Consider the following 20124-nt stretch of genomic DNA (forward strand, 5'->3'; position numbering starts at 1 on the left):
CGATGTACGACGGGCAATCCTCACTGCCCAAACATGGCATACGTTATAAATAAAAGTATTACTCGCGTGGTTAATTCATTCGCAAAGATATTTCGGCCTCAGCTATTGTTTTGTTGGATTTTCCAGCGCGCAGCCGAAAGCGCCCGCTTTCGAAAGAGGGGAAGGGCAAATGGCATACTTTGCCCCTCCACTTCTGACAGTGGGGAAGTAAGCGCGCCCACTCCGGTAATTACGCCTACGATACAAACCAATACATGAATACGGTGGTCGCGCCATATAATCAGACATTTCTGGTGGAAAGTGTATTAGGTCTCTACAAACGGTGGCTGAAAATGTTTGTCGACAACCAGCGGGTCATCATCATCATCATCATTATCATACTACTTTATGACCGCTGCAGGACGAAGGCCTCTCCCTGCGATCTCCAGTTACCCCTGTCCTCCGGCAACCGATTCCAAGCAGCGCCAGCAAATTTCCTAATTTCATCGCTCCACCTAGTCTTCTGGCGTCCTCGACTGCGTTCCCCTTCTCTTGGTACCCATTCTGTAACCCTAATGGTCGAACGGTTATCAAACCTGCGCATTACATGACCTGCCCAGCTCCATTTTTTTCTCTTAATGTCCATTGGAATATCGGCTATACCCATTTGCTATCTGATCCAAACCTCTCTCTTTCTGTCTCTTAACGCTATGGCTAGCATTCTTCGTTCCGTCACTTCTTGCGCGGCCCTTAACTTGGTCTCAAGCTTCTTTATCGATCTCCAAGACTCTGCCCCATATGTTAGCACCGGTAAAATAAACTGATTGCACACCTTCCTTTTCAATGATAAGGGTAAGCTTCCAGTCAGGAGCTGACAATGTCTGCCGTATGTGATCCAACCCATTTTTTATTCTTCTATGAATTTCCTTCTCGTGATCAGGGTTCCCTGTGCGGGTAATCAGTGGAAATATTGCACACTTACATCACACCATAGACTCTTTGTAATTTAACATAGCGAAGAAGTGCAATTGGCGAAGCGTGCCACCGGTTGCTTTTGACGAAGCCCGAAGCCTGCTGCAAGAGCTCGATGCAGAAATCTTTTTTTCGGCAACGACACACAGTTGTGAACTGATATGCACGTTAATGTTTCCGCTCAAGTTTTTATAGGGGGCCTACAAATTCAAGCGAATCCTGCGCGTACTCGGCGGCTGACTATGCTGGGGACGCGCCCTCTTTTGCCTCTAGCAATACAGTCGCCGCGGCTTCACTCGCCCCCGTAGGAGGCTGCAGGGACCGCCACTTCGTAATATTTATATAACCTCCTTGGCAGACTGCGACAGACGGAACGGCCTACCGCGCGCCTTTAAGGTATCAAGACTCTCCGAGAACGATGCCAATAAGAAGTCACTGCATCCCGTCAACCCCGTGCATACACAAGTGTCGCAGCGACGGTTTTCCCTCCTAGGTAATCGTAAGAAACTCCATGAGCCACTCTATACTCGCGGACATCCGTGCTCGCGGACAACTGAGCGCGCAAAAGTGAGAGCGCTTGTGAAAAAGAGTCCTGCGTTTTCGTCCATGTTAGTTTAAGCTGGGGAAGAGAAAACATAAACACCTTATTAGTAACAGTTAAATAACACAAAACACATCGCTGAATGCAGAAGTTTACTTATTTTGCGGCTTTTCCCTGCCGCGTCTGGGCAATCGCGAAACCGTCGCCCGTGGAAGAGGCGTCGATTCAGCGTCTTCTCCGAGCAACCAAAAGCACTGTCAAACGCTGGCGCACTACTCGGCACGGTAACACATGTGCAGAAGCTCCGCCCACGTAGTTTTCCCTCTATAACCACAGAAAGTTGTCCGCGAGTAGTCTTGCCTAATACCTTCCTTCCTCCGTGCCTAATACAAATACGTAAGAGAAGACATGTTTTGAACAGCGCCCACTAGCGTCAGCCACCGCCCTGGTTGCTGACGCTATCACGGCCCTAGTGACAAGAAGCGTAAACTGTAGCAGGCGCGCTAAAGCAGTGTGGTTTGCGCAGGTCTGAAACTATTGTAGGTCTTGGCTGTCTCGGTCTTACGACGCTCTATGGCAGCATTCACACCGGCGACAGACAAAAGTCCGCGACTGGCGACCTAGGAGGTACTCACAGCGACCGATGGTCACACTGGCGAGCGCCGACCTACCCGTCGCCACACCGAAATTGACGAAATGTCTCGCGATTGCTACCGTTCATGTCCACTCGCACGATCCCCATCAGCGCATTCCCAGTCCTGCTCCTGCGCCGCTGATTGGTTCAGCAGCACTACCAGCCTCCGAAGGCAGTTTTCTCCTAAATCAGATCAAAAAATTTCCTAGATTTCTCTAGCCTTTTAAGAGTACAATTCTTCAATTTAGCAATATACTTTTCGTATAAACAGACTTGCTTGTTATGCAGGTAGGCTGGGAAAGTATAGTTTAAATGCATTGCCAAGCTCGTTTCTATAGATTTAACTAATGAAATCGCTGCGCTCAGGACTATATGATGTTGAAGTGCAAGTTATTCCAGAACAACAGTTTTTCTTTCCTTCACAGCATTTCCCTAGATATAAAAAGCTTTTCCTAAGCAAAACCTAAAATCTCTAGATATCGAAAAAGTTCTCTAGGGTTGGCAGCACTCTTCAGCAGCTTTAGAACTCTAGTCGCGGAGCTGAAGAATCGGTCAGTGAGCGACTTCACGAAACAGGTCGGCAAATATAAAAGATCACTGTCCATATGAAGTCGAGACGAGGCTCGAGTCACGGATAAATCCAATTAATTGTCAACAAGCAATATGGCCGACATGGCACCGCTGGAGAAAAATGCAAGGAAGCCGTCTGTAATTAACCAGGTAAACTGCTTATTACTTTTGTATTTTACGAAATAAACAAGCGCCTAAATGTTTACAGAATATAATTTATGTTGTGCTCTCGTCGCTTAGTGTTCGGTTTGTATGCTGCTGCTGTTCGAAAGAGAGCACATGTAGGCTACTGAAACATCCGAATGAGTTTCCCGAACACATTCGATTGATATTATAGATATAGGCATGTGTAATATTGTAGATATACATATTAAATTACATTATACATATATTAACGTGTATCTGACTACAAATGGCATTATACGCCAACATGATTCGATTCAGATGTCAAAGCTTTCCTTGTGACGTGTTTCAGTTCAACATACCACCGGTGAATATGGCTTACGTGCACCACAGTTCACGCCCATTACTGTAAACGCTGACAATATCAGCGAACACTTTAATTCCCTGTTTTCTTGTGCGTTTCCGTGAGTTATATCAAGCATGCGAGGCCGCTTCAAATCCGCAAGTTATTTTTAGGCATGCAAATAGAAAAAGAAATGGGGGGAGCGAGGATGGTGGGAACGGCAGCAGGAATGCGCATGCGCAGCTTCCAAGCAATGATGCAAATACTGCGTAGTTCGCGCAAATCTACGCCATTAACAGCATTTTGAAGTAAACAAGCCTCTTTAAACGTGAAAGCTAGCAGTTATATCGTGCATATTATTCAGTACGACAGGAATGGAGACATTACTCATCCTCTGCGTTTATTCCATCCTCTTTTTTTCTCCTCCTTGGGCGGCTCCAGCACAGATGAAGGGCGAGCCGGTAGCACATGGGTTGTTAAATCCTCGTCGCCAATTATGTTATATCGTGCATATTATTCAGTACGACAGGAATGTAGACATTACTCATCCTCTGCGTTTATTCCATCCTCTTTTTTCTCCTCCTTGGGCGGCTCCAAGCGCGCGCCTTCTCATGGCGCTGCGGTAGGCAGCGACGCCTTATATAACACTAGCCTTTCTTTTTTAAAGCAAAATATTTTGCCTCTTACCCTCACATTGTTTAGACAACTGGCCGAGTACACTGGGCCGATCCCGGAGACGGCATAATCGGAGGTTAAGGTCCAATTGGTGATCCTATACTGCAGTCAGTGCAACGTCGCCAGCTAAGCACTCGCACGCCTCTCAGTGGCGCATCTCACTACCTTACTGCGAAGCTATCGATTGACTATCTTTCGATGTTTACGCGCTATTTTGATTAGAAATGGCACGACTTGTTAGCCTTCGCGTCACAACTCGTGGCTTGCTGAAACGACAGACCAAATTCTATGGCAGGGATAAAAGAATAAACTTTTATTTGTTTGCAAGGTGATCTCGCTTGTTGGCTTCAGCATTGTGCGGAGGAATGGGTATTCCTTAAAACAAGTTAGTTTACAGGGCCCGTTACTGCCTTACGGTATGGCCGCTATGTACAAGGCTTGGAAAGATGCTTAGTGGGGCAGTGATGAATGGTTCTTCTGGTATCTAAGGGGCAGTTTCTGCCAGGTATTGTTGGGGTTCAGCGATTCTACACTTTATCTCATCTTCAGAAAAGTAAATTCCAACTGCCGATTGCCGACAACGGCCGACTGACCTTGCTTTTTTTTTTTTTTTTTCAACAGGCTGTACGTTCGGTTAGCTTTAAAGAAGCGGCTCGGCTTGATTTGTGATTCGGGTTGTTCCCTACTGTGGTGCTGCAATGCTCGCTTGATGGATTAGCTCGTTTCCGTAGATATCGGCGTGTCTAGGAATCCACCGGATTACGGTGGATGGTAGTTAATGTTCAGAGGCTTGACCACGGTCAGTATATAAATATTTAATGCGATTAGCATTTTTAAGAACTTTCGCCGCTTTCCGGTATGTCTGTATTTACCTCTTTCACCTAGTTAACCAAGTTGTCTACTAGTTTGGGTCACTGGTTTGTGCCAGAATGTTGTCGGGCCTGTTGTCTGTTGAACAGACAACTTCTGCCCTAACCACTTTCACGCCGCTCTTCTAGAGAAAAAAAATATTTAAAATTTCTTCCGGTGCTGGGCGGGATCGAACCTTCGCCACACGGGCTCCTCAAGTACAGAATTGCAACGCTTTAGCGCTGCACCATGAATTCGCGTGTGCAGCGGAGCAATAATTTTGAGCGTTCCCACGCACCGATGCGCCATATGTCTCGGAGACTGCGCGGCGGCGGCGCTAGATGGCGGAGCGTCTCCAGAGAGAAGCGCGAGAGAGTAACCTAGCTGCAGTGCACGCCTCAAGCTTGAACCGCATGACGCGTTTTTTTTTGGTGCGACTGACGTCTCAGCGTTCGCACACACCAGCGCGTCATGCATCTTGGAGACCACGCGTAGACTTGCGGCGGCGGTGCTAGATGGCGTAACGTATCCAGAGGGAAGCGCGAGCCCGGCTACATTACATGCCTCATACATCACGCGTTTCTCAGCGTTAGGACACAACGGCGCATCCCCACACCTCGGCGACCACGCATGGAATTCGCGGCGGCGCCGCTAGGTGGCGGAGCGTGTACTGATGGAAGCGCGAGAGAGAAGACTGGCTCCTTTACATGCCTTATTCATGACGCGTTTCTCGGCGTTCGCACCACCGACTCGCCACGCATCTCGCAGGCCAAGCGTGGACTTTCCGGAGGCGCCGCTAGATGGCGTAGTGTGTCCAGAGCGAAGCGCAAGAGAGGAGCGCGGCTGCATTACACGCCTCATTCATAGCGCGTTTCTCAGCGTTCGCACACACCGTCGCGCCACATATCTTGCAGGTCACGCATGGACGTAGCGGCGGTGCCGCTACATGGCGCAGTGTGTTCAGAGCGAAGCGCAAGAGAGGAGTCCGGCTGTTTTACACGCCTCATTCATGGCGCGTTTCTCAACGTTCGCGCACACCGATTTGCCACGCATCTCGCAGACAACGCGTGGACTTTGCCGCGGCGCCGCTAGATGGCGCAGTGTGCCCAGAGCGAAGCGCAAGAGAGGAGCTCGGCTGCTTTACTCGCCTCATTCATAGCGCGTTTCTCAGCGTTCGCACACACACCATAGAGTTTCTAAATAAGTACCATAGAGGGAAATGTGGCGCTAGTGTCTACGGGGGCGCCCCTGAGCGTTGCCTCAACCTACATGGGAATGATGGGATACACGGGCTTCGGACTGACTTCGACTTTAGACTAGTAGCGTTTGCTTGCGGCGCAGTAAACGAAGCTATACTAAAATATTTTCGCGTAAAATCTTTTTTCTGCAGTATCTTATATAATGCACAATACATTACATAACTTTTGCATGACTTTAAGACTGAAGCACGGTTCACCACCAGGGCACACCAGGGCAATGCCTCCTTTACTAGATGCCTGCCGCGTGAGCCGAGAAGCTGGTTCCTGCCCCTCTCTTTACTCTTCACCACCCGGGTTAAAGTCCCTTGATAAGGGGCTTTAACCCGGGTCGGCTGCGAGCGCTAGCTGCGGTGGCCGCTGCAAACCTAAATCACGCAGCCCTGCCTCCGAGATTTCAACGGCGTCTTTTGCGATCCCGGAGGCTGGACTCGCGGTCTCTCGTCAAGCCATTGGTCGAGCGCGTGCCAGCCTAGTAATCGTCACTTCCTCCGCAACAGGAAGTGGGTCGGCTGCGAGCGCCGTCTCTTCGCGACTACCCTGAACTACGGGAACCTCCGCTCCAATGGGAAGACTAGCGACGCGGCAGGCATCTAGTAAAGGAGGCATTGACCAGGGTTATGCATTGTTCTGCAATTCTGTTCCTGATTTAGCGCCAGTGAATAACTATTTATTTATTTTTACAACAGCAACAACAACAGTGCACGTACTTATATAAAAATACTCATCAAGTATTTATGGAAATAAACATATTGCATTGAGAAAAAGTGTTAGCGGCTTTTAGAGGAATGCTACAAATGTCTGCTACGACTCCTGCTCGCTGCGAACGCATCTTTTTACGTATAGACTGCAGGCACGGGCGAACTCTGTCGCTCTTTCGAAAGCCTGCATCGGCTGTCACAATTGCTGAACGTATTCAAGTATTTCTAAACACATCTGCTGCAGTGCTAGCTGGGATGCTTGTGGCCTCCTACGAGTATGCTTAATTATATGTTGTGTTGTACCGCTTCTTCTGAAGCGCGCGCCAGCAGCTGTCATGGCTTTACGCTTACCCGTTTTGCGACAGCAGACTACAGCCAGGAAGCAGTAACCTTTCCTAACACAAGTAAGTTGTGTTCTCAAATGTCATGAAACACACGTTTCAATGAGCACATAAACGAGCAATGCGAAATGAAGCCCTCAATCTGATTGTCAAGCCACTAGAGGTACAACTGTCTATGTAGTAAACAAGATGCGTTATGCAAGCACTCGGCGGTCTTCCCAGTGCACTCTGCATCGCTAGTAGAAAAAAGTTACTGGCAGGTTATTAAAAACCCAGCACATGTGTGCAGCTAAACTTTACAGCTTTAGGGCTCGCACTGCAAATATAAGCACGTACAAGAAGCCAAACAGCTGTACCAAAGCAGTAAGTTGCATCTTCATACTGACCACGCTAAGAGCGACTGAACGAAAGATGTTACGTGCAGCGGTAAGAGACAGGAAGAGAGAAGTGTGGATCAGAGAGCAAACGGGGAAAGCTGATATTATATTGGGCATTAAGAGAAAATAATCTAGCTGGGCAAACCATGTAATGCATAGGGCATATAACCGGTGGACCGGTAAACGTCGGCCCGATTAGTCATCCCGCAAGAAAGCGTCATCAGATGCAGAATCGGGACGCATTTTAATGAAAACCCCACTTAAGCTTATTACTAGGCACGCCACGTTTTCTACGTGCTTTAAAAGTTCTATGTATAGAACATGTACATGGTTTTGTGCTTGTATCAGTAGTACTTTCATTTTGCTCTTCTGAAGTTTGATAAAGCAGGCGCCAACCTAACACACTTAACAAACCAAGGTCAAAACAGGTTCTCTCAAAGTTTACGACGCCGTCGCTTTCTCGTCAGGGTTTCGTCACCACACCGCGACACAAACATCTGCCCAGCCGCTAGCCCAGCGCACTATTGCCACTTCGAGCAACAGAACCAAGGCAGACGGCTTTGCGCGGCACTGCCCCACTGCGGGTTATAGCAAGTGCGCTTGGAGCGAAACCAAAACTCCTAAAGATACCTCTAGACTAGTTCGTCAATCAACAGAATAGCAATTTGCAGCCTGTACTTAATATCATTCCCATGATAGTCGAACGATCGCAGCGCCAGATTTCCCTTTAGTCAGGGCAGTTCAGTCGACATGGAAATGATGGGTAAAACATGAATTTGCCTTAACTTCGTCCTTCTGGCTTTAAATGGCTTCGTGACTTTGCAGAATGATCATTTTAAAGAAAGTACTGCGTTATAAATAATTCAATAAACATTAGTAAAACTGTTCGATGACAGAATTCGAACACAGGACCTCTAGCACGAAAGCCCGGTATAGAAACCCTTATGCCACGGACGCAGAGACAAGCGGGAGCACTGTAATTAGCAGTGATTATGCGTGCTTGCAGAGTCTGATTACCCTCTGCATTAAAAAAAGAAAGTATAAACTGCTTTGAAATTTAGCCTAGATAGGCTAGATAAAGCGTAATAAACGAAGCCACAAGAACGTCTTAATCCACAGGCACGAAGATCAGACAAATCCATGTGCTATCCATCATTCCCATGGTGGCTGAACAATCGCAGCGCGACAGTTCCCTCTAGTAATTATAGGAAACTCTTGTCTGGAACATGCGTAAACGCTCTCTGAACGGCTGCTTTCTGCAGCTCTCAGCTGGCAATGGCACAAATTTATGCTAGCACCGTCTCGGCACCAGCTTGCATCCCCATAAGTGAAGGCAACGTTGTTCTTTTTTTTTTCCTTAAAAATTAGGCAAGTAACTGTGCCAAGTGTTGCATTGAACGACGTAGACCCCGAAATGCGACCTCTCTGCGAAATTGAACAAGAACAGTGCAGCGGTAAGCGCAAAATCACTTTTTGAAGATATTAAGCGTAGTATGCACGTCCTTGTATTTGCACTTTCCCATGTGCATGTGATTTCAGCGAAGAAACTGAGCAGACTTGTTTAACGTTAGTTTTCCGTTCGCTTTCGTTTTTGATGTTGAAGAGACGTTGCCAGCTTTGCGAGTCGTCTCTTATGCTCGTCCGCTTATATTCTTGTCTCATCCATGAAAAACCTTCAATTTTAATAAAAGAAATGATTAAAAATCCTTGAATATAAACGTGCTCCTCGAATTCCTTGAAAACTGGGGTTGCGGACGACTTTTCAACATTCTTAGTGACAAACTCTGCATAGGGGCTATGCCATGGACACTGCCGGGAAACCATCCCTTTCTTTCGCGAGTGTAGCTATGCAGTTGCAATGTGGTGTGTTCACAGCCATGAACGACAGGCTTGTTTAAATCACTGTTTCCATCGTGAAACTAGGCAAAGCCGCATCAAGCTACCAAGCCGCGCCGCCATTGCGTTGTCTTGCTAGTTGGTTCACGCCGCAGCGTTTATAGCACTTTAGAGCTGTAGGCTCCAGAACTGTCTGGCAGAAAGTAAGTTCGAGGCATGCTTTAACACGACGACCTTTGGCTGAATTCTGACGCTACTAAAATCATGCTGGAAGGCGAGTGACGTCATTGCAATGAGAAGGTAAACTAATAAATGTGACCTCAAGAGCTTGAAGCGTGTGTCCAACTCAGCAGCTGCTTAGCTGCAATTTCTTGCAGCTAAGAAGAAGGCCGTTTCGCTGTTTTTTAGTATATGTCTACGTATAAGGTTTGTTTTCGCTTCCTTGAATTTTGGCCTTCGGCATCCTTAAAATCCTTGAATTTTTAGTCAAATGTTCGGTACTAACCCTGCCTCAGTCTTGAATATCTTGCTGTACCGTTGCTGAGCGCTCTTCTCTACAATTATGGCAGAGTCTCTCGCAGGCGCCGAACAGCTTATAGGCATGGGTTTGGCGACGGTGTGTGCCCGCATTTGGGGCAGGTTATAGCTTTCGCCTCTCTAAGGCAACTGTTTGGATTTATGCCCATTTGTGTATACTTCAAACTCAGCCTGCTTTTTGGGCGATGAGGCACAGCAGCGGATGACAGTTCTGCGAAAGAACACGTAGTCCAGTACCAGTGGCGTACCAACTATTTCTAGAGAAAAGGGAGAGACGATCTGATCTCTCTCTCTGATATATATATATATATATATATATATATATATATGTATGTATGTATATACACTTACGGCCAGTATCTTTTTCATCACGAAATATTACTTAATTACTATTAATTAGTGAACTCTTTTGTTGTTGCTTGAATCGCAAGCATATCAGTTGCAAAGTTCCAGGGCACCTTAAATAACCTCCGAATCGAGCATTTATTTCGTGCTGAAGTGGTCCTGGTTGTTTTTTCCAATAAAGAACAAAAGCCCGCGAAATGCACGAAATACGACATAGATGCGCACTCGCACGCCTCTACTCAAGCGCCTACAAGCAACCATTGAAAGATATACGGCTGCTTTCTCTTATCGCCGCATCGTACAAGGCTCCGCTGCGCTTATCAATGCGTCAGCGGCGTGTCCTCTTGATGCCGCGACCATCACATAGCGTGAAGCCCTGCATCGAGCTGCCGCCGCTAATAAAGCCGTGTATCCGTGGCTATTCGCTTGGGAGCGCTTGGCAGCGCTTGAGTAGCGGCGCGCGAGCGCGTATCTATTTCGTATTTTGGATGTCTCGCGCGCTTTTGTTTTTCCTCGGAAAAACCAACGAGGCAAAGCTGAGCACAAAACAAATGCTTGATTCGGAGGTTATTTGAGGTGCCCAAGAACTTTGCAATTGATATGTTTGCGATTCAAGCAATAATTAAAAAGTTCGCTAATTAAAAGTGCTTAAGTAATACTACGCGATGAAAAAAATACTGGCCATAAGTACTATCAGCGTCAAATGAAACTTGAACAGCGGAGCGCGTGGCCCAAACATAAATGAAGATATAGTGCGCGCCGTCCACTCATCACCATTGACAGGCGCGCACATCCGGTTTGGCCGCACTGCGCGATTCCCCTCTAGTGAGATCATTTCGCTTCTGTTCTGGTTCTTACATTCGAAAGGGAGAAAATAAAAAGTAAAAATGAAGCTAAAATATTGCAGTTTACGCCGAGTCTTGTCGCACAGATCGCCGAAACCACAAGTGCTGTCGGCGCGAACGGCGGTGCGCGTGGTGCAGTTTGCACCGTCATCGCCCGCGTCGCGCGGGCGAATTTATACCTTGCGATGACGGTGAAAACTGCACCACGCTCACCGCGTGTTATATATATATATATATATATATATATATATATATATATATATATATATATATATATATATATATATATATATATATATATATATATATATATATATATCGAATTACAATAAGTGAAACAGCCTGAAAATGCTTCTCTCGGTTATAGTTAACCTATTTATCAATCACACGCGGTGAACCATGGGGTCCCGCAAAATTATTTGAATTTGCATTTGTTTCTTGCAACTATATAAAATCCCAAGGTGATACAGGGACAAAAGACAATGAGTGCCGCACATAGATCCCGAATCCTGCCCAGTTGCAGCTGTACAGCGCACATAAAAAATTCACATTTGCTAAAAACAATTTTAATCATTAAACAAATAGTACTACTTGGTGTTTAAGTCTACAGCGTAAATATATCGCTAGTTCAGGTAATTGTGCTACCGAGATTATACAATCAGCAGAAATTACTTGCAATATTCACACACACAAAAAAAAAAGAATGACTCGCCATCCCGGCCCTGCGAAAGTGGACGTCCAGCGAAGCTGTTGGAAACCACCACTACAACCTCTATGCAGGGCTTTATTGCTTCAGAGTAATAGTAGCTAGTACTGGTAGCAGTGGTAATAATTTTGAGAGCACGCCACCGCTGATCGTATTGCCTCTTCTATTTCCCTGTGCCGCTCCTCGTATTGACCGTGCTCGTCGGAAGTCCTAGCTATGCGAGGACTACCCGTAGCGGTGTTGCAGCAACAATGAAACCAATTGCTAGGCTGGTTCTTTTACATACAAAAAAAAAAGGCTAGTGACGTCACTCCTTACGTCGCGAGCTGCCGCCGCCGCGGCCGCTTGTGCTGCAGTAATCCTTACCGTGAAACGTATTCGGCGAGCGCTACGTGCTTCGCGTTGTTATCAGGAGCGCCTTATCATCAATTATGTGGTTCGGATGCTTCTTTTTTGCTTGTTAAAAAACGAATGCTGTTCCGTATGTTGTATGCGGTATTCCAAAAAATGTATGCACTTTTCGCTTCACTTTGCCGAGTGCTTGAAGCCTGCTTCACCTCCGCCGACGGTCACCCGGTGTTGCTGCACTACCTCCGGGATCGGTCCACATTTTTGCCCACGGACGACGACACGAAAAAATCCGACCAACCAGAGGCTAGTATCATCGCTGTAAAGAAGACAACAGATACGTGTGACATGGGAGAATTACAACCCGGTTTCCATCGAAGCTGCTTCTTTCGAACAGTTGTAATAAATTTTTCAGCTTCTTCTAAGTATATCGCATAATTTAAAGCGTTGCCCGTATATAGAGGCTGTTTTTTTTAGCTGCACCAAATCTTTTAAAGATTGCCTATGGCAGATAGCACAATTCTAACCCTTTATCTAAATTATTCGATGAGGCGGCCATTACGTCTACGAGAAATCAAAATATTCAATTGAATAATTAAGGTAATTGTGCTAATTAAGTTATTTCATTAATTACTTTACGCCGCGTGTTTCGATCTACGAATTACAGCCACTGAGTTCCCACTGCGTATCCACTTGGAACGAATTCCGTGGACAGCATTATTTCCGAGATTAATTTTCAAAGCGTCTCTCGCAACGCGTTGGCGTTCCAGTTACTTTTGCGCTTCAATGCATAAAATAGCGTTTCTTGGAAAAGTAACTGAAAATTAATATCTCGGAAATGGTGCTGTCCAGAGAATTCGTTCCAAGTGGATGCGCCGTGCGAACTCAGCGTCTATAATTGGTAGATTGAAATCTGTGGCGTAAAGTAATTAATGAAAAAGTTGAATAGCGTAATTACGTTAGTTATTCATCATCATCATCAGCCTATTTTATGCCCACAGCAGGACGAAGGCCTCTCCCTGCGAGTTAATTATTCAATTTAACATTTTGATTCCTCATAGAAGTAATGGCCGCCTCATCGAGTAATTTAGATCAAGGGCTAGAATTGTGCTATCTGCCATAGGTAACTTTGAAAAAATTTGGTGCAGCTAAAAAAGAACCTGTATCTGACTGTTCCGTTTGAAAACTTGCCTGTACGTAATGATTTGGAGCACTTGTTGGGAATTTTTAAAAAGCCAGTAATTCATCAACACACATGTTACTTCATCATAACATTTACCTTGGTGTCCTCCCTCCCTGCACTCGCCTCTCCTCATTCAATTTGCGCTAGATTTGGTATCTGTTGAATTCACAGTTCTTCGATCCAGGGCAATGGGATAAATTTTGTTCGCAAAACATATTCATAAAGCTGCGGATCGCTTGCAGGCGTAATTTACAAGTGTCATAATTAGTCCCCTGTCTACATATTACCTACATATTGCCCATAACGCTCCCTTTATTTTCACCAAATATAAACAAATTGTCCTGTTGTAAACAATAAAATATACACCAAATGTCTCCACCGAGGACATCGCTGAAACTAAGAACATGTTATGACGCTTGAAAATAGGGAAAGAAGAATGGCGGCTCAGTAATTATTTGCAACGCTTCTAACTGGACTGGGAACGTAAAAAATTTTGTCGCACATTTCAGTTACCATGTCCACCCCCCTTTCCACAGAAATATAAACCTGTTGTAAACTGTAGCTATGTTGGCACACGGGGAAGCATAGCTGAAAGCGGCCATATCACATGCTCTAACGCTTGAATAAGAATTTTTTACAGGGGCTGTGTTTGATCCAACCGCATTTAACTTCGCGCACAGAGTTTCCATAGTGTACCACCAATTTCCGCTAAATTCGTTCTTGGGGGCTTTTATAGTTCTGCCAGGGTAGCGGCTCCATTCTTCCCCGCTCGTTAGACACACTCAAACACTCTGGAGTGCTAGCATATGCAATTTATTGCAAAAGCTCCAATTGCCTATTTATTTTGAACTTCACCTACAGGTCACCCAATAACTTGCCTTTACCGTCGCCAAAGGTAACGAAGCTGCCTCCTTTAATTCAGTAAGGACGCCAGACGAAACTAATATATCACGCACGAAAAAGTATGAAGAAAGAAGATGAGGGTTCAATCATTGTTCGTAACGCTTCTAAATATGCCAGAAACATTAAAAGTGCGCGACACATTCCACTTAAATATGCTGCCTGTTCCTTCAAACTATAGAATACCTGAAACGCAGAGTTCTCTTGGGACATATATAGGGAAACCTAGCTAATAGCAGAAGCGTAATACTTTCGAACACTTGCTTACAATTTTTCACGCTCTATTTCATCAACACATATTTACAATCGCACATAAACTTTGCGTATGTTCGCAAAATTTGACCTCAGTTGTAGTTGTAATTATGCCAGCGCGCCCGTGTAAATCTTACACCGCTCGTAAAACAGATAACGCTATGGACCACTTGCATACGTATTCTACTGAAAAATTCGCATTTAAACCACCTGTTTGGAACATTGCTTGCATAGTGGCCCTACGATTCCCCTAATTTCCCCCAGATATAAACAACATGTCTTGTTTAGCTCACCGAGGACACCGGAGAAACAAACTACGAATCCCGTAATATGCACGTAGAATACACGAAAAAACGAGGGTTAAGATTAAATAGTTCCAGCATTTTATAATGCAACGCTTTCATGCCGTAGGGTGCACTAGTCTTTGGGCGCGGCTGATTATTATACTTTATTCGGACCTCCACCCTCGCCCGCAGGTTAAATGTAGCAAGCTGATTGTGTTTTCGAATATGGATATAGCGTTAAAGGACCCCAGGTGGTCAAAATTGATCCGGAGTCCCCGCTACGGCGTGCCTCATAATCAGATCGTGGCCTTGGCACCTAAAACCCCATAATTCTTTTTTTTTTTTTTTTCAGCTGCTCCAGGAGCTGGCGGCGTACGCCCTCGGAGAACGCACGTGCTGTTCATCCGCACGCTAGACGCGCGCTAAGCGCGGACTTCTTGCCTCTCAAGTCCACTTCTGTCATTTTCCTATTTCTTGCGCATTCTTTAAGGCCGCGTTCACACCGGTGGTTGAGAAAAGCCGCGTGACCGACCACGACTAGCGAGCGACCAAGAAGCAACTCGCGGCGACGTTCACATCGCGGCCTGCCAGTCCCCAGCTCGAGATGTCTCGAGATTGGCGTCGTTCACGCGTTCGCGCCTGCTTTCACACGGAACGAGTTTATGTCTTCGTGATTCAGGAGCATCAGAGACAACGAAAGATATGTGTCATTCACTGGGAGTAGGTGATTTTTTTATTTTATTTACCATGTGGATCGACGGGCCGCACCCGAGTCCGGGTGTCATGTTGCACTTATGCTTACCTCTCGCTGCCTTTCACTTGTGTTACACTCGATCGAGCTCTCGTCACATGCTTTGACAGCGAGCTTGTAAGTTACAAGTGTTTTGTACTTGTAAATAATGGCAGCGACAGCGTCAGCTGTGGATGCGCAGTCCCTGCAGAAGAAAAAAAAACAGGAGTGGTATGCGCCTTCACTCGCACTGCCACATCCAAGTAAGAATAAAGCGCGTATTCCCATGGCCTGCTCGTACGCCCTGCTCGTACGCCTTGCTGATTGATTCGCCAGGCCATGCGGGAAAGTCCGGACACCGCAGTAGCAATAAACTATAGCACCCCCCCCCCCCCGCCCCCCTTTCCCTTATAGATTCAACCTGCGTGATGATCTGCTCGAAACTGACGACATCGCCGAGTCCATCAAGGGCGGAATGAAGGCGAAGGTCGACGAAGGCAGCGGAGCCTGCATATTAACCAATAATTTTGACGAAGCAGGTAATAGCGACGTTCGAAACTCTGCATCTGTAGCTTGCATCACTCTCACATTTCGCCGCCGACTGTGCCGCAAACCTCGATGCCATAGCGTCAGGTGCAGTCGAACACTTCGTTGCATGAAGTGTGCAGAAGAAAATTGGCCACCTAATTCAGAGTATCTCTTGAGTTCATGTTATAAAGCTTTGATTTTTCTTAGCGTGCTTAGCCTGCTCTGTTGCGAGCGGTAAGGTGCGCGATCTTTGCAGCGAACTGACCCGTATAGCGAAGGATTTTGGAGGTCCCAAGCGCTTCGTTATAAAGGCGTTTGACTGTAGCTGCAAAGCGGTTGCGACTCCCGGTGTGAAGGCGCTTTAAATGCGTGTTGGGCTCATTAACCTAGGTAGTGTCTAAAGTTTACCCTTTAAACATGGTTTCCACCGCCGTTATAAAACCATGTAAAACCTTCGTCACATCATGTAGATTTTTGAGAACGTCGACAAGAAGCCATCAGGAGGCTCTGACCAAGGGTCTACGCCCTCTACAAGCATTCAGTCTTTGGTATACAAAAGACAAAAGTAAATAAAAAACAGCAGAGATGTCGCATTTTGAAAAAAAAAATGAGGGCCACTTTATGCTGACGTGTACCAAAAATTTGCACTTTGTAGGTTGCTTATGTGCTCTGAAAAGATAAAGTAAAAAAAAAAACGTTAATACTGAAAATAACGTTATCGTGCGGGGGCTGCCGCACGCACACGATTCGCAGCGAGCTCTTATGCAGCGGGAAAAAAATATGAAAATATATAAAACGTGTGTTAAATCACTGAGTTTTACTATAGTGAAATGAAAGTAAGAAGAAAATTCGAGAAAATGTTCTCAAAGGTGTGAAACTGAACAGCGATCAAGTCGAAGTTGAAAGATGGATTATGGACAACACATTTTATAAGTCATTGTTGCACTATTATCAAACGGGCCTGCGTGTTTATATTTAACTCCATTACGACGTTAGGCGGCGTGGTAACCCAAGTGAAACAAAAAAAAGAATGCTACTCGCATTCGCAGTATGTCAGCTTAATTTTACGAGTAGTCAGACGACGGCGAGAACGAAGTGTGCAGAGCGCGTTCGTCGGGCGGTGCGCGCGCGCGGCCGGTGTTCTCGGAGCTCAGAAGGCGCCCGTTGCTCTTCGCGGAACGATGCAGGGATCGCTGGCCAGCCGCAGGCCCTGGGACCCGCTGGTGGAGGAGTCAGCGCGACCGTCGCTGCAATGCCTCAACCGGATCAGAAAGGAAGTGGCGCACTTCTACGCCGAGCCGCCGGCTAGGGTGTTCATCACACGTGAAGAGCACGACTTGACTAAGATTCACGCCCTCATCGTGGGCTCCTCTGGAACGCCCTACGAGGGCGGCTTCTTCCAGTTCCTCATCAGGTACTGTCTCTCGGATTCCTTTTATCTCTCTGTCGTTCCCCCGTTTACCGATCTCCCAGCACGTATAGCAAGTCTGATCGGCCTACCTCACCACCCTTTCCCACATTCTCTCTCTCTATCTCTCTCTCTGATCAGGTTCCCAGCGGACTACCCCATGAGTCCACCCCGCATGCGCTTTATGACCACTGACGAAGGCCGCGTGCGCTTCAACGTGAACCTCTACGCGAATGGTAAGGTCTGCATGAGCAGCCTCGGAACGGCGCCTGGACCAGGTTGGGTCCCCGTTGACTACCTGTCAAACTTGCTAGTCTCCGTGCAGTCGATGATGGACGCCGAACCGTACTTTTACGGATGCAAAACTGAAGAGCAACCGGGCGACTCTGGCATCTACAACCAGTTCATTCAGCATGAGACAATCAGGGTCGCCGTGTGCGACCAAGTTGAAGCCGCCCTCAATGGCAGCGCTCGCTGCCCTCCGGCTTTCAGGGAACAGATCTTGAAGACATTCCTCGAGCTGTACAATGGGTACGAAGAAGCAGCGAAGGCCCAGCAACACCTTACGGGCCGCGTTATGAGGGACACGTACACTGCTTCGAGGGTAGCAGTGTTCCAGTACGAAGAGCTGCTCATGCGTCTGCGCCGTCTCAAGAAGGAAGCCGAGCTCAGGAATAGAGCGGTCGCTGCCATCGCCGCTGCGGTCGCCGCTGCCAGTGGTCGGGCCGCCGCTCAGGAGCACGAGATCACCGACACGGCCGAAGCCAATCCCAAGAAGCCCGAAGAATGTTCCCATCTCGGAGACTTCTGAGGCGGCGACGTGCGCTTCCCAGCAGGCTGCGGCTAGGTCTGCGAGATCTCGGGGCCGGATTTCGGAGGCGAAGTTAGCTTCACAGCAAGCTGCGGCAAGGCCCGCGGTATGCGGCAAAGAATAAGGCCGTGTATGCATGTCCCTGCACCGAAATAAAAGCGCCGTACAAAATTCCATAGAGTTTTTCTTTGTGTGAGACAGGTCTGGATGGGACATCTGCCAATACGCCGCGTACCGCGACCTTCACTCCTCAACTGAAGGCATCGCGCTGTGACAACTTTTAAATAAAGGTTGCCTGCATATATATCATTCGAATAGACAACTTATGTGCTCGTTTTCTTTTTTCTTATTTTTTGTAACCAATAATCCATAATTTTTGCCTCAAGTTGCGATATATGCCGGCTCCACGTAAATCTTCTTTTTCTTTTTATTTCTCTATGCTACGATCGTAAAATAGATCTGCGTGCGACCAGTCGGTGAACTAATCGGCGACGCGGCAGAATCGAACCGGCGAACCGTTCAGCGAATTCGCCTTGTCGCAACATTTTGTGAGCATTGAGCCTTGGTAACATTTCAAGCTCGGACTAGGCAAGTAAGAGATTGTATCACCTTGCCTAGGTGGCTGCACCCCGAGGACCATAAAGGTAGCCATACGCGCATATCGGAGTCTCTCTCTCTCTCTCTCTCTCTCTCTCTCTCTCTCTCTCTCTCTCTCTCTCTCTCTCTATCTATCTATCTATCTATCTATCTATCTATCTATCTATCTATCTATCTATCTATCTATCTATCTATCTATCTATCTATCTATCTATCTATCTATCTATCTCTCTCTCTTCTTCCACCGTGCTCCCGACGATGCGAGCCGACTCGCTCACATCGTCGTCACTAAATGGCCCAGTCTTAAATATTCCTTATTTCGCTCTTATTACAGGAGCTATATTTAACCTCCTTTTATTTCCTAAATTGTGATGAATCCCTACTTTCCGCAGATGATTTTCGACATCTAAATTTCCGGTGGAACACGAGCAAATGCCTTTCACGGCAATGCGAGATGACCTTAACAAGCTTCCGTTGTATATCCTAAATATTTACCTTCATCGATCGATCTGGTTTATCCGTGACTAACCTCTGTTCTTTTTGTAATGAATCAGTAAATATGGGCAATTTCTTTCTTTCTAGCCGCCGCTTCTCCTACCTCCGCAGAATGTTCCTCGTATTTCCATCTAGTAAGCCGGTGTTAGCGCTTGCTACACGAAACATTTTGTCCTTTGGTGCCTGTCAATTAGGCATAAGCTATGGGTCGATGTTTACTGCTCTACACAAGTTCATTGAAACGTCACGAAGCTTTCGCTGCTGGGGTACCGACCGTGGGACTCTTTATATTTATTTATTCTTTCCCTAAATTATGTATAGGCCCTATCAAAATGTCTTTCAACATTTAGTTGCCTAATGCTTCGTTTTTAGCGTTTGCCCCCTTTTGGTATTTTGTTGGGTGCACTTTTCAATCAACCCAGTGTGGCCAATCACCCCTGTGGGTATGAGCTATGTTTTTAGGCAACGACAACGACTCTGGGGTAAGGTCCTGTCGTCTGCTAAATCCCAGCGTTTGGGATGCGCTGTTCTATTTCTCATTTATGCGTGCGATGGCTATAGTATACCGGGCAGCAGGGCATATATTGCTAAGGAGAATAAAGTGCTGAAAATAATAAATGCGCTGTTTATAACGTTTGTACTGTTTTTCACATTCCGGCCACCCCACCTAGGCGAATTAACTGTCCTAACAAAGAAAATTATCTATTCATTGACGTGCTGCTACTTCACCGTCGCGTTGGCGCTTGTGCAACAGCGCAGGAGACGCAGCTGAATTCCGTATGTTTGAATTCATATTCCGTACAGAGGCGTCGTCTTGGATGTTTATTATGGGTCAAGGTAGCTCACAGTTAATCTGTGGCTGCATATTTTATATTCGGGTCATAACTTAAGTATAGCGGCGTGGTCCCACATGGGAGCGTGGGCACTCTCGCTTTGAGCTCCGGAGATCAAGTAGGTG

General features: G+C 46.6%; 1 protein-coding gene across 1 annotated transcript; it reads left to right on the plus strand.

Moving 5' to 3' along the window:
• The first annotated feature begins 2743 nt into the window (after positions 1 to 2743).
• LOC126548509 (ubiquitin-conjugating enzyme E2 Z-like) lies at positions 2744 to 18250 on the plus strand. Its single transcript, XM_050196727.3, has 3 exons — positions 2744 to 2846; positions 17043 to 17269; positions 17405 to 18250. Exons 1-3 carry the CDS (start codon positions 2790 to 2792, stop codon positions 18072 to 18074), a joined length of 954 nt encoding a protein of 317 aa, XP_050052684.1. The 5' UTR covers positions 2744 to 2789; the 3' UTR covers positions 18075 to 18250.
• Positions 18251 to 20124: the final 1874 nt, after the last annotated feature.

Source organism: Dermacentor andersoni, chromosome 1 (genome assembly GCF_023375885.2).
Source record: "Dermacentor andersoni chromosome 1, qqDerAnde1_hic_scaffold, whole genome shotgun sequence".
Taxonomy (NCBI): Eukaryota; Metazoa; Arthropoda; class Arachnida; order Ixodida; family Ixodidae; genus Dermacentor; species Dermacentor andersoni.

Bases quoted from the DNA above. Each gene is read 5' to 3' on its own strand.
- LOC126548509 (XM_050196727.3), top strand. From the start codon at position 2,790: ATGGCCGACATGGCACCGCTGGAGAAAAATGCAAGGAAGCCGTCTGTA. The intron at 2,847-17,042 runs GTAAACTGCTTA...GGAACGATGCAG, and splicing joins AGCCGTCTGTAATTAACCAG to GGATCGCTGGCCAGCCGCAG. The intron at 17,270-17,404 runs GTACTGTCTCTC...CTCTCTGATCAG, and splicing joins TTCTTCCAGTTCCTCATCAG to GTTCCCAGCGGACTACCCCA.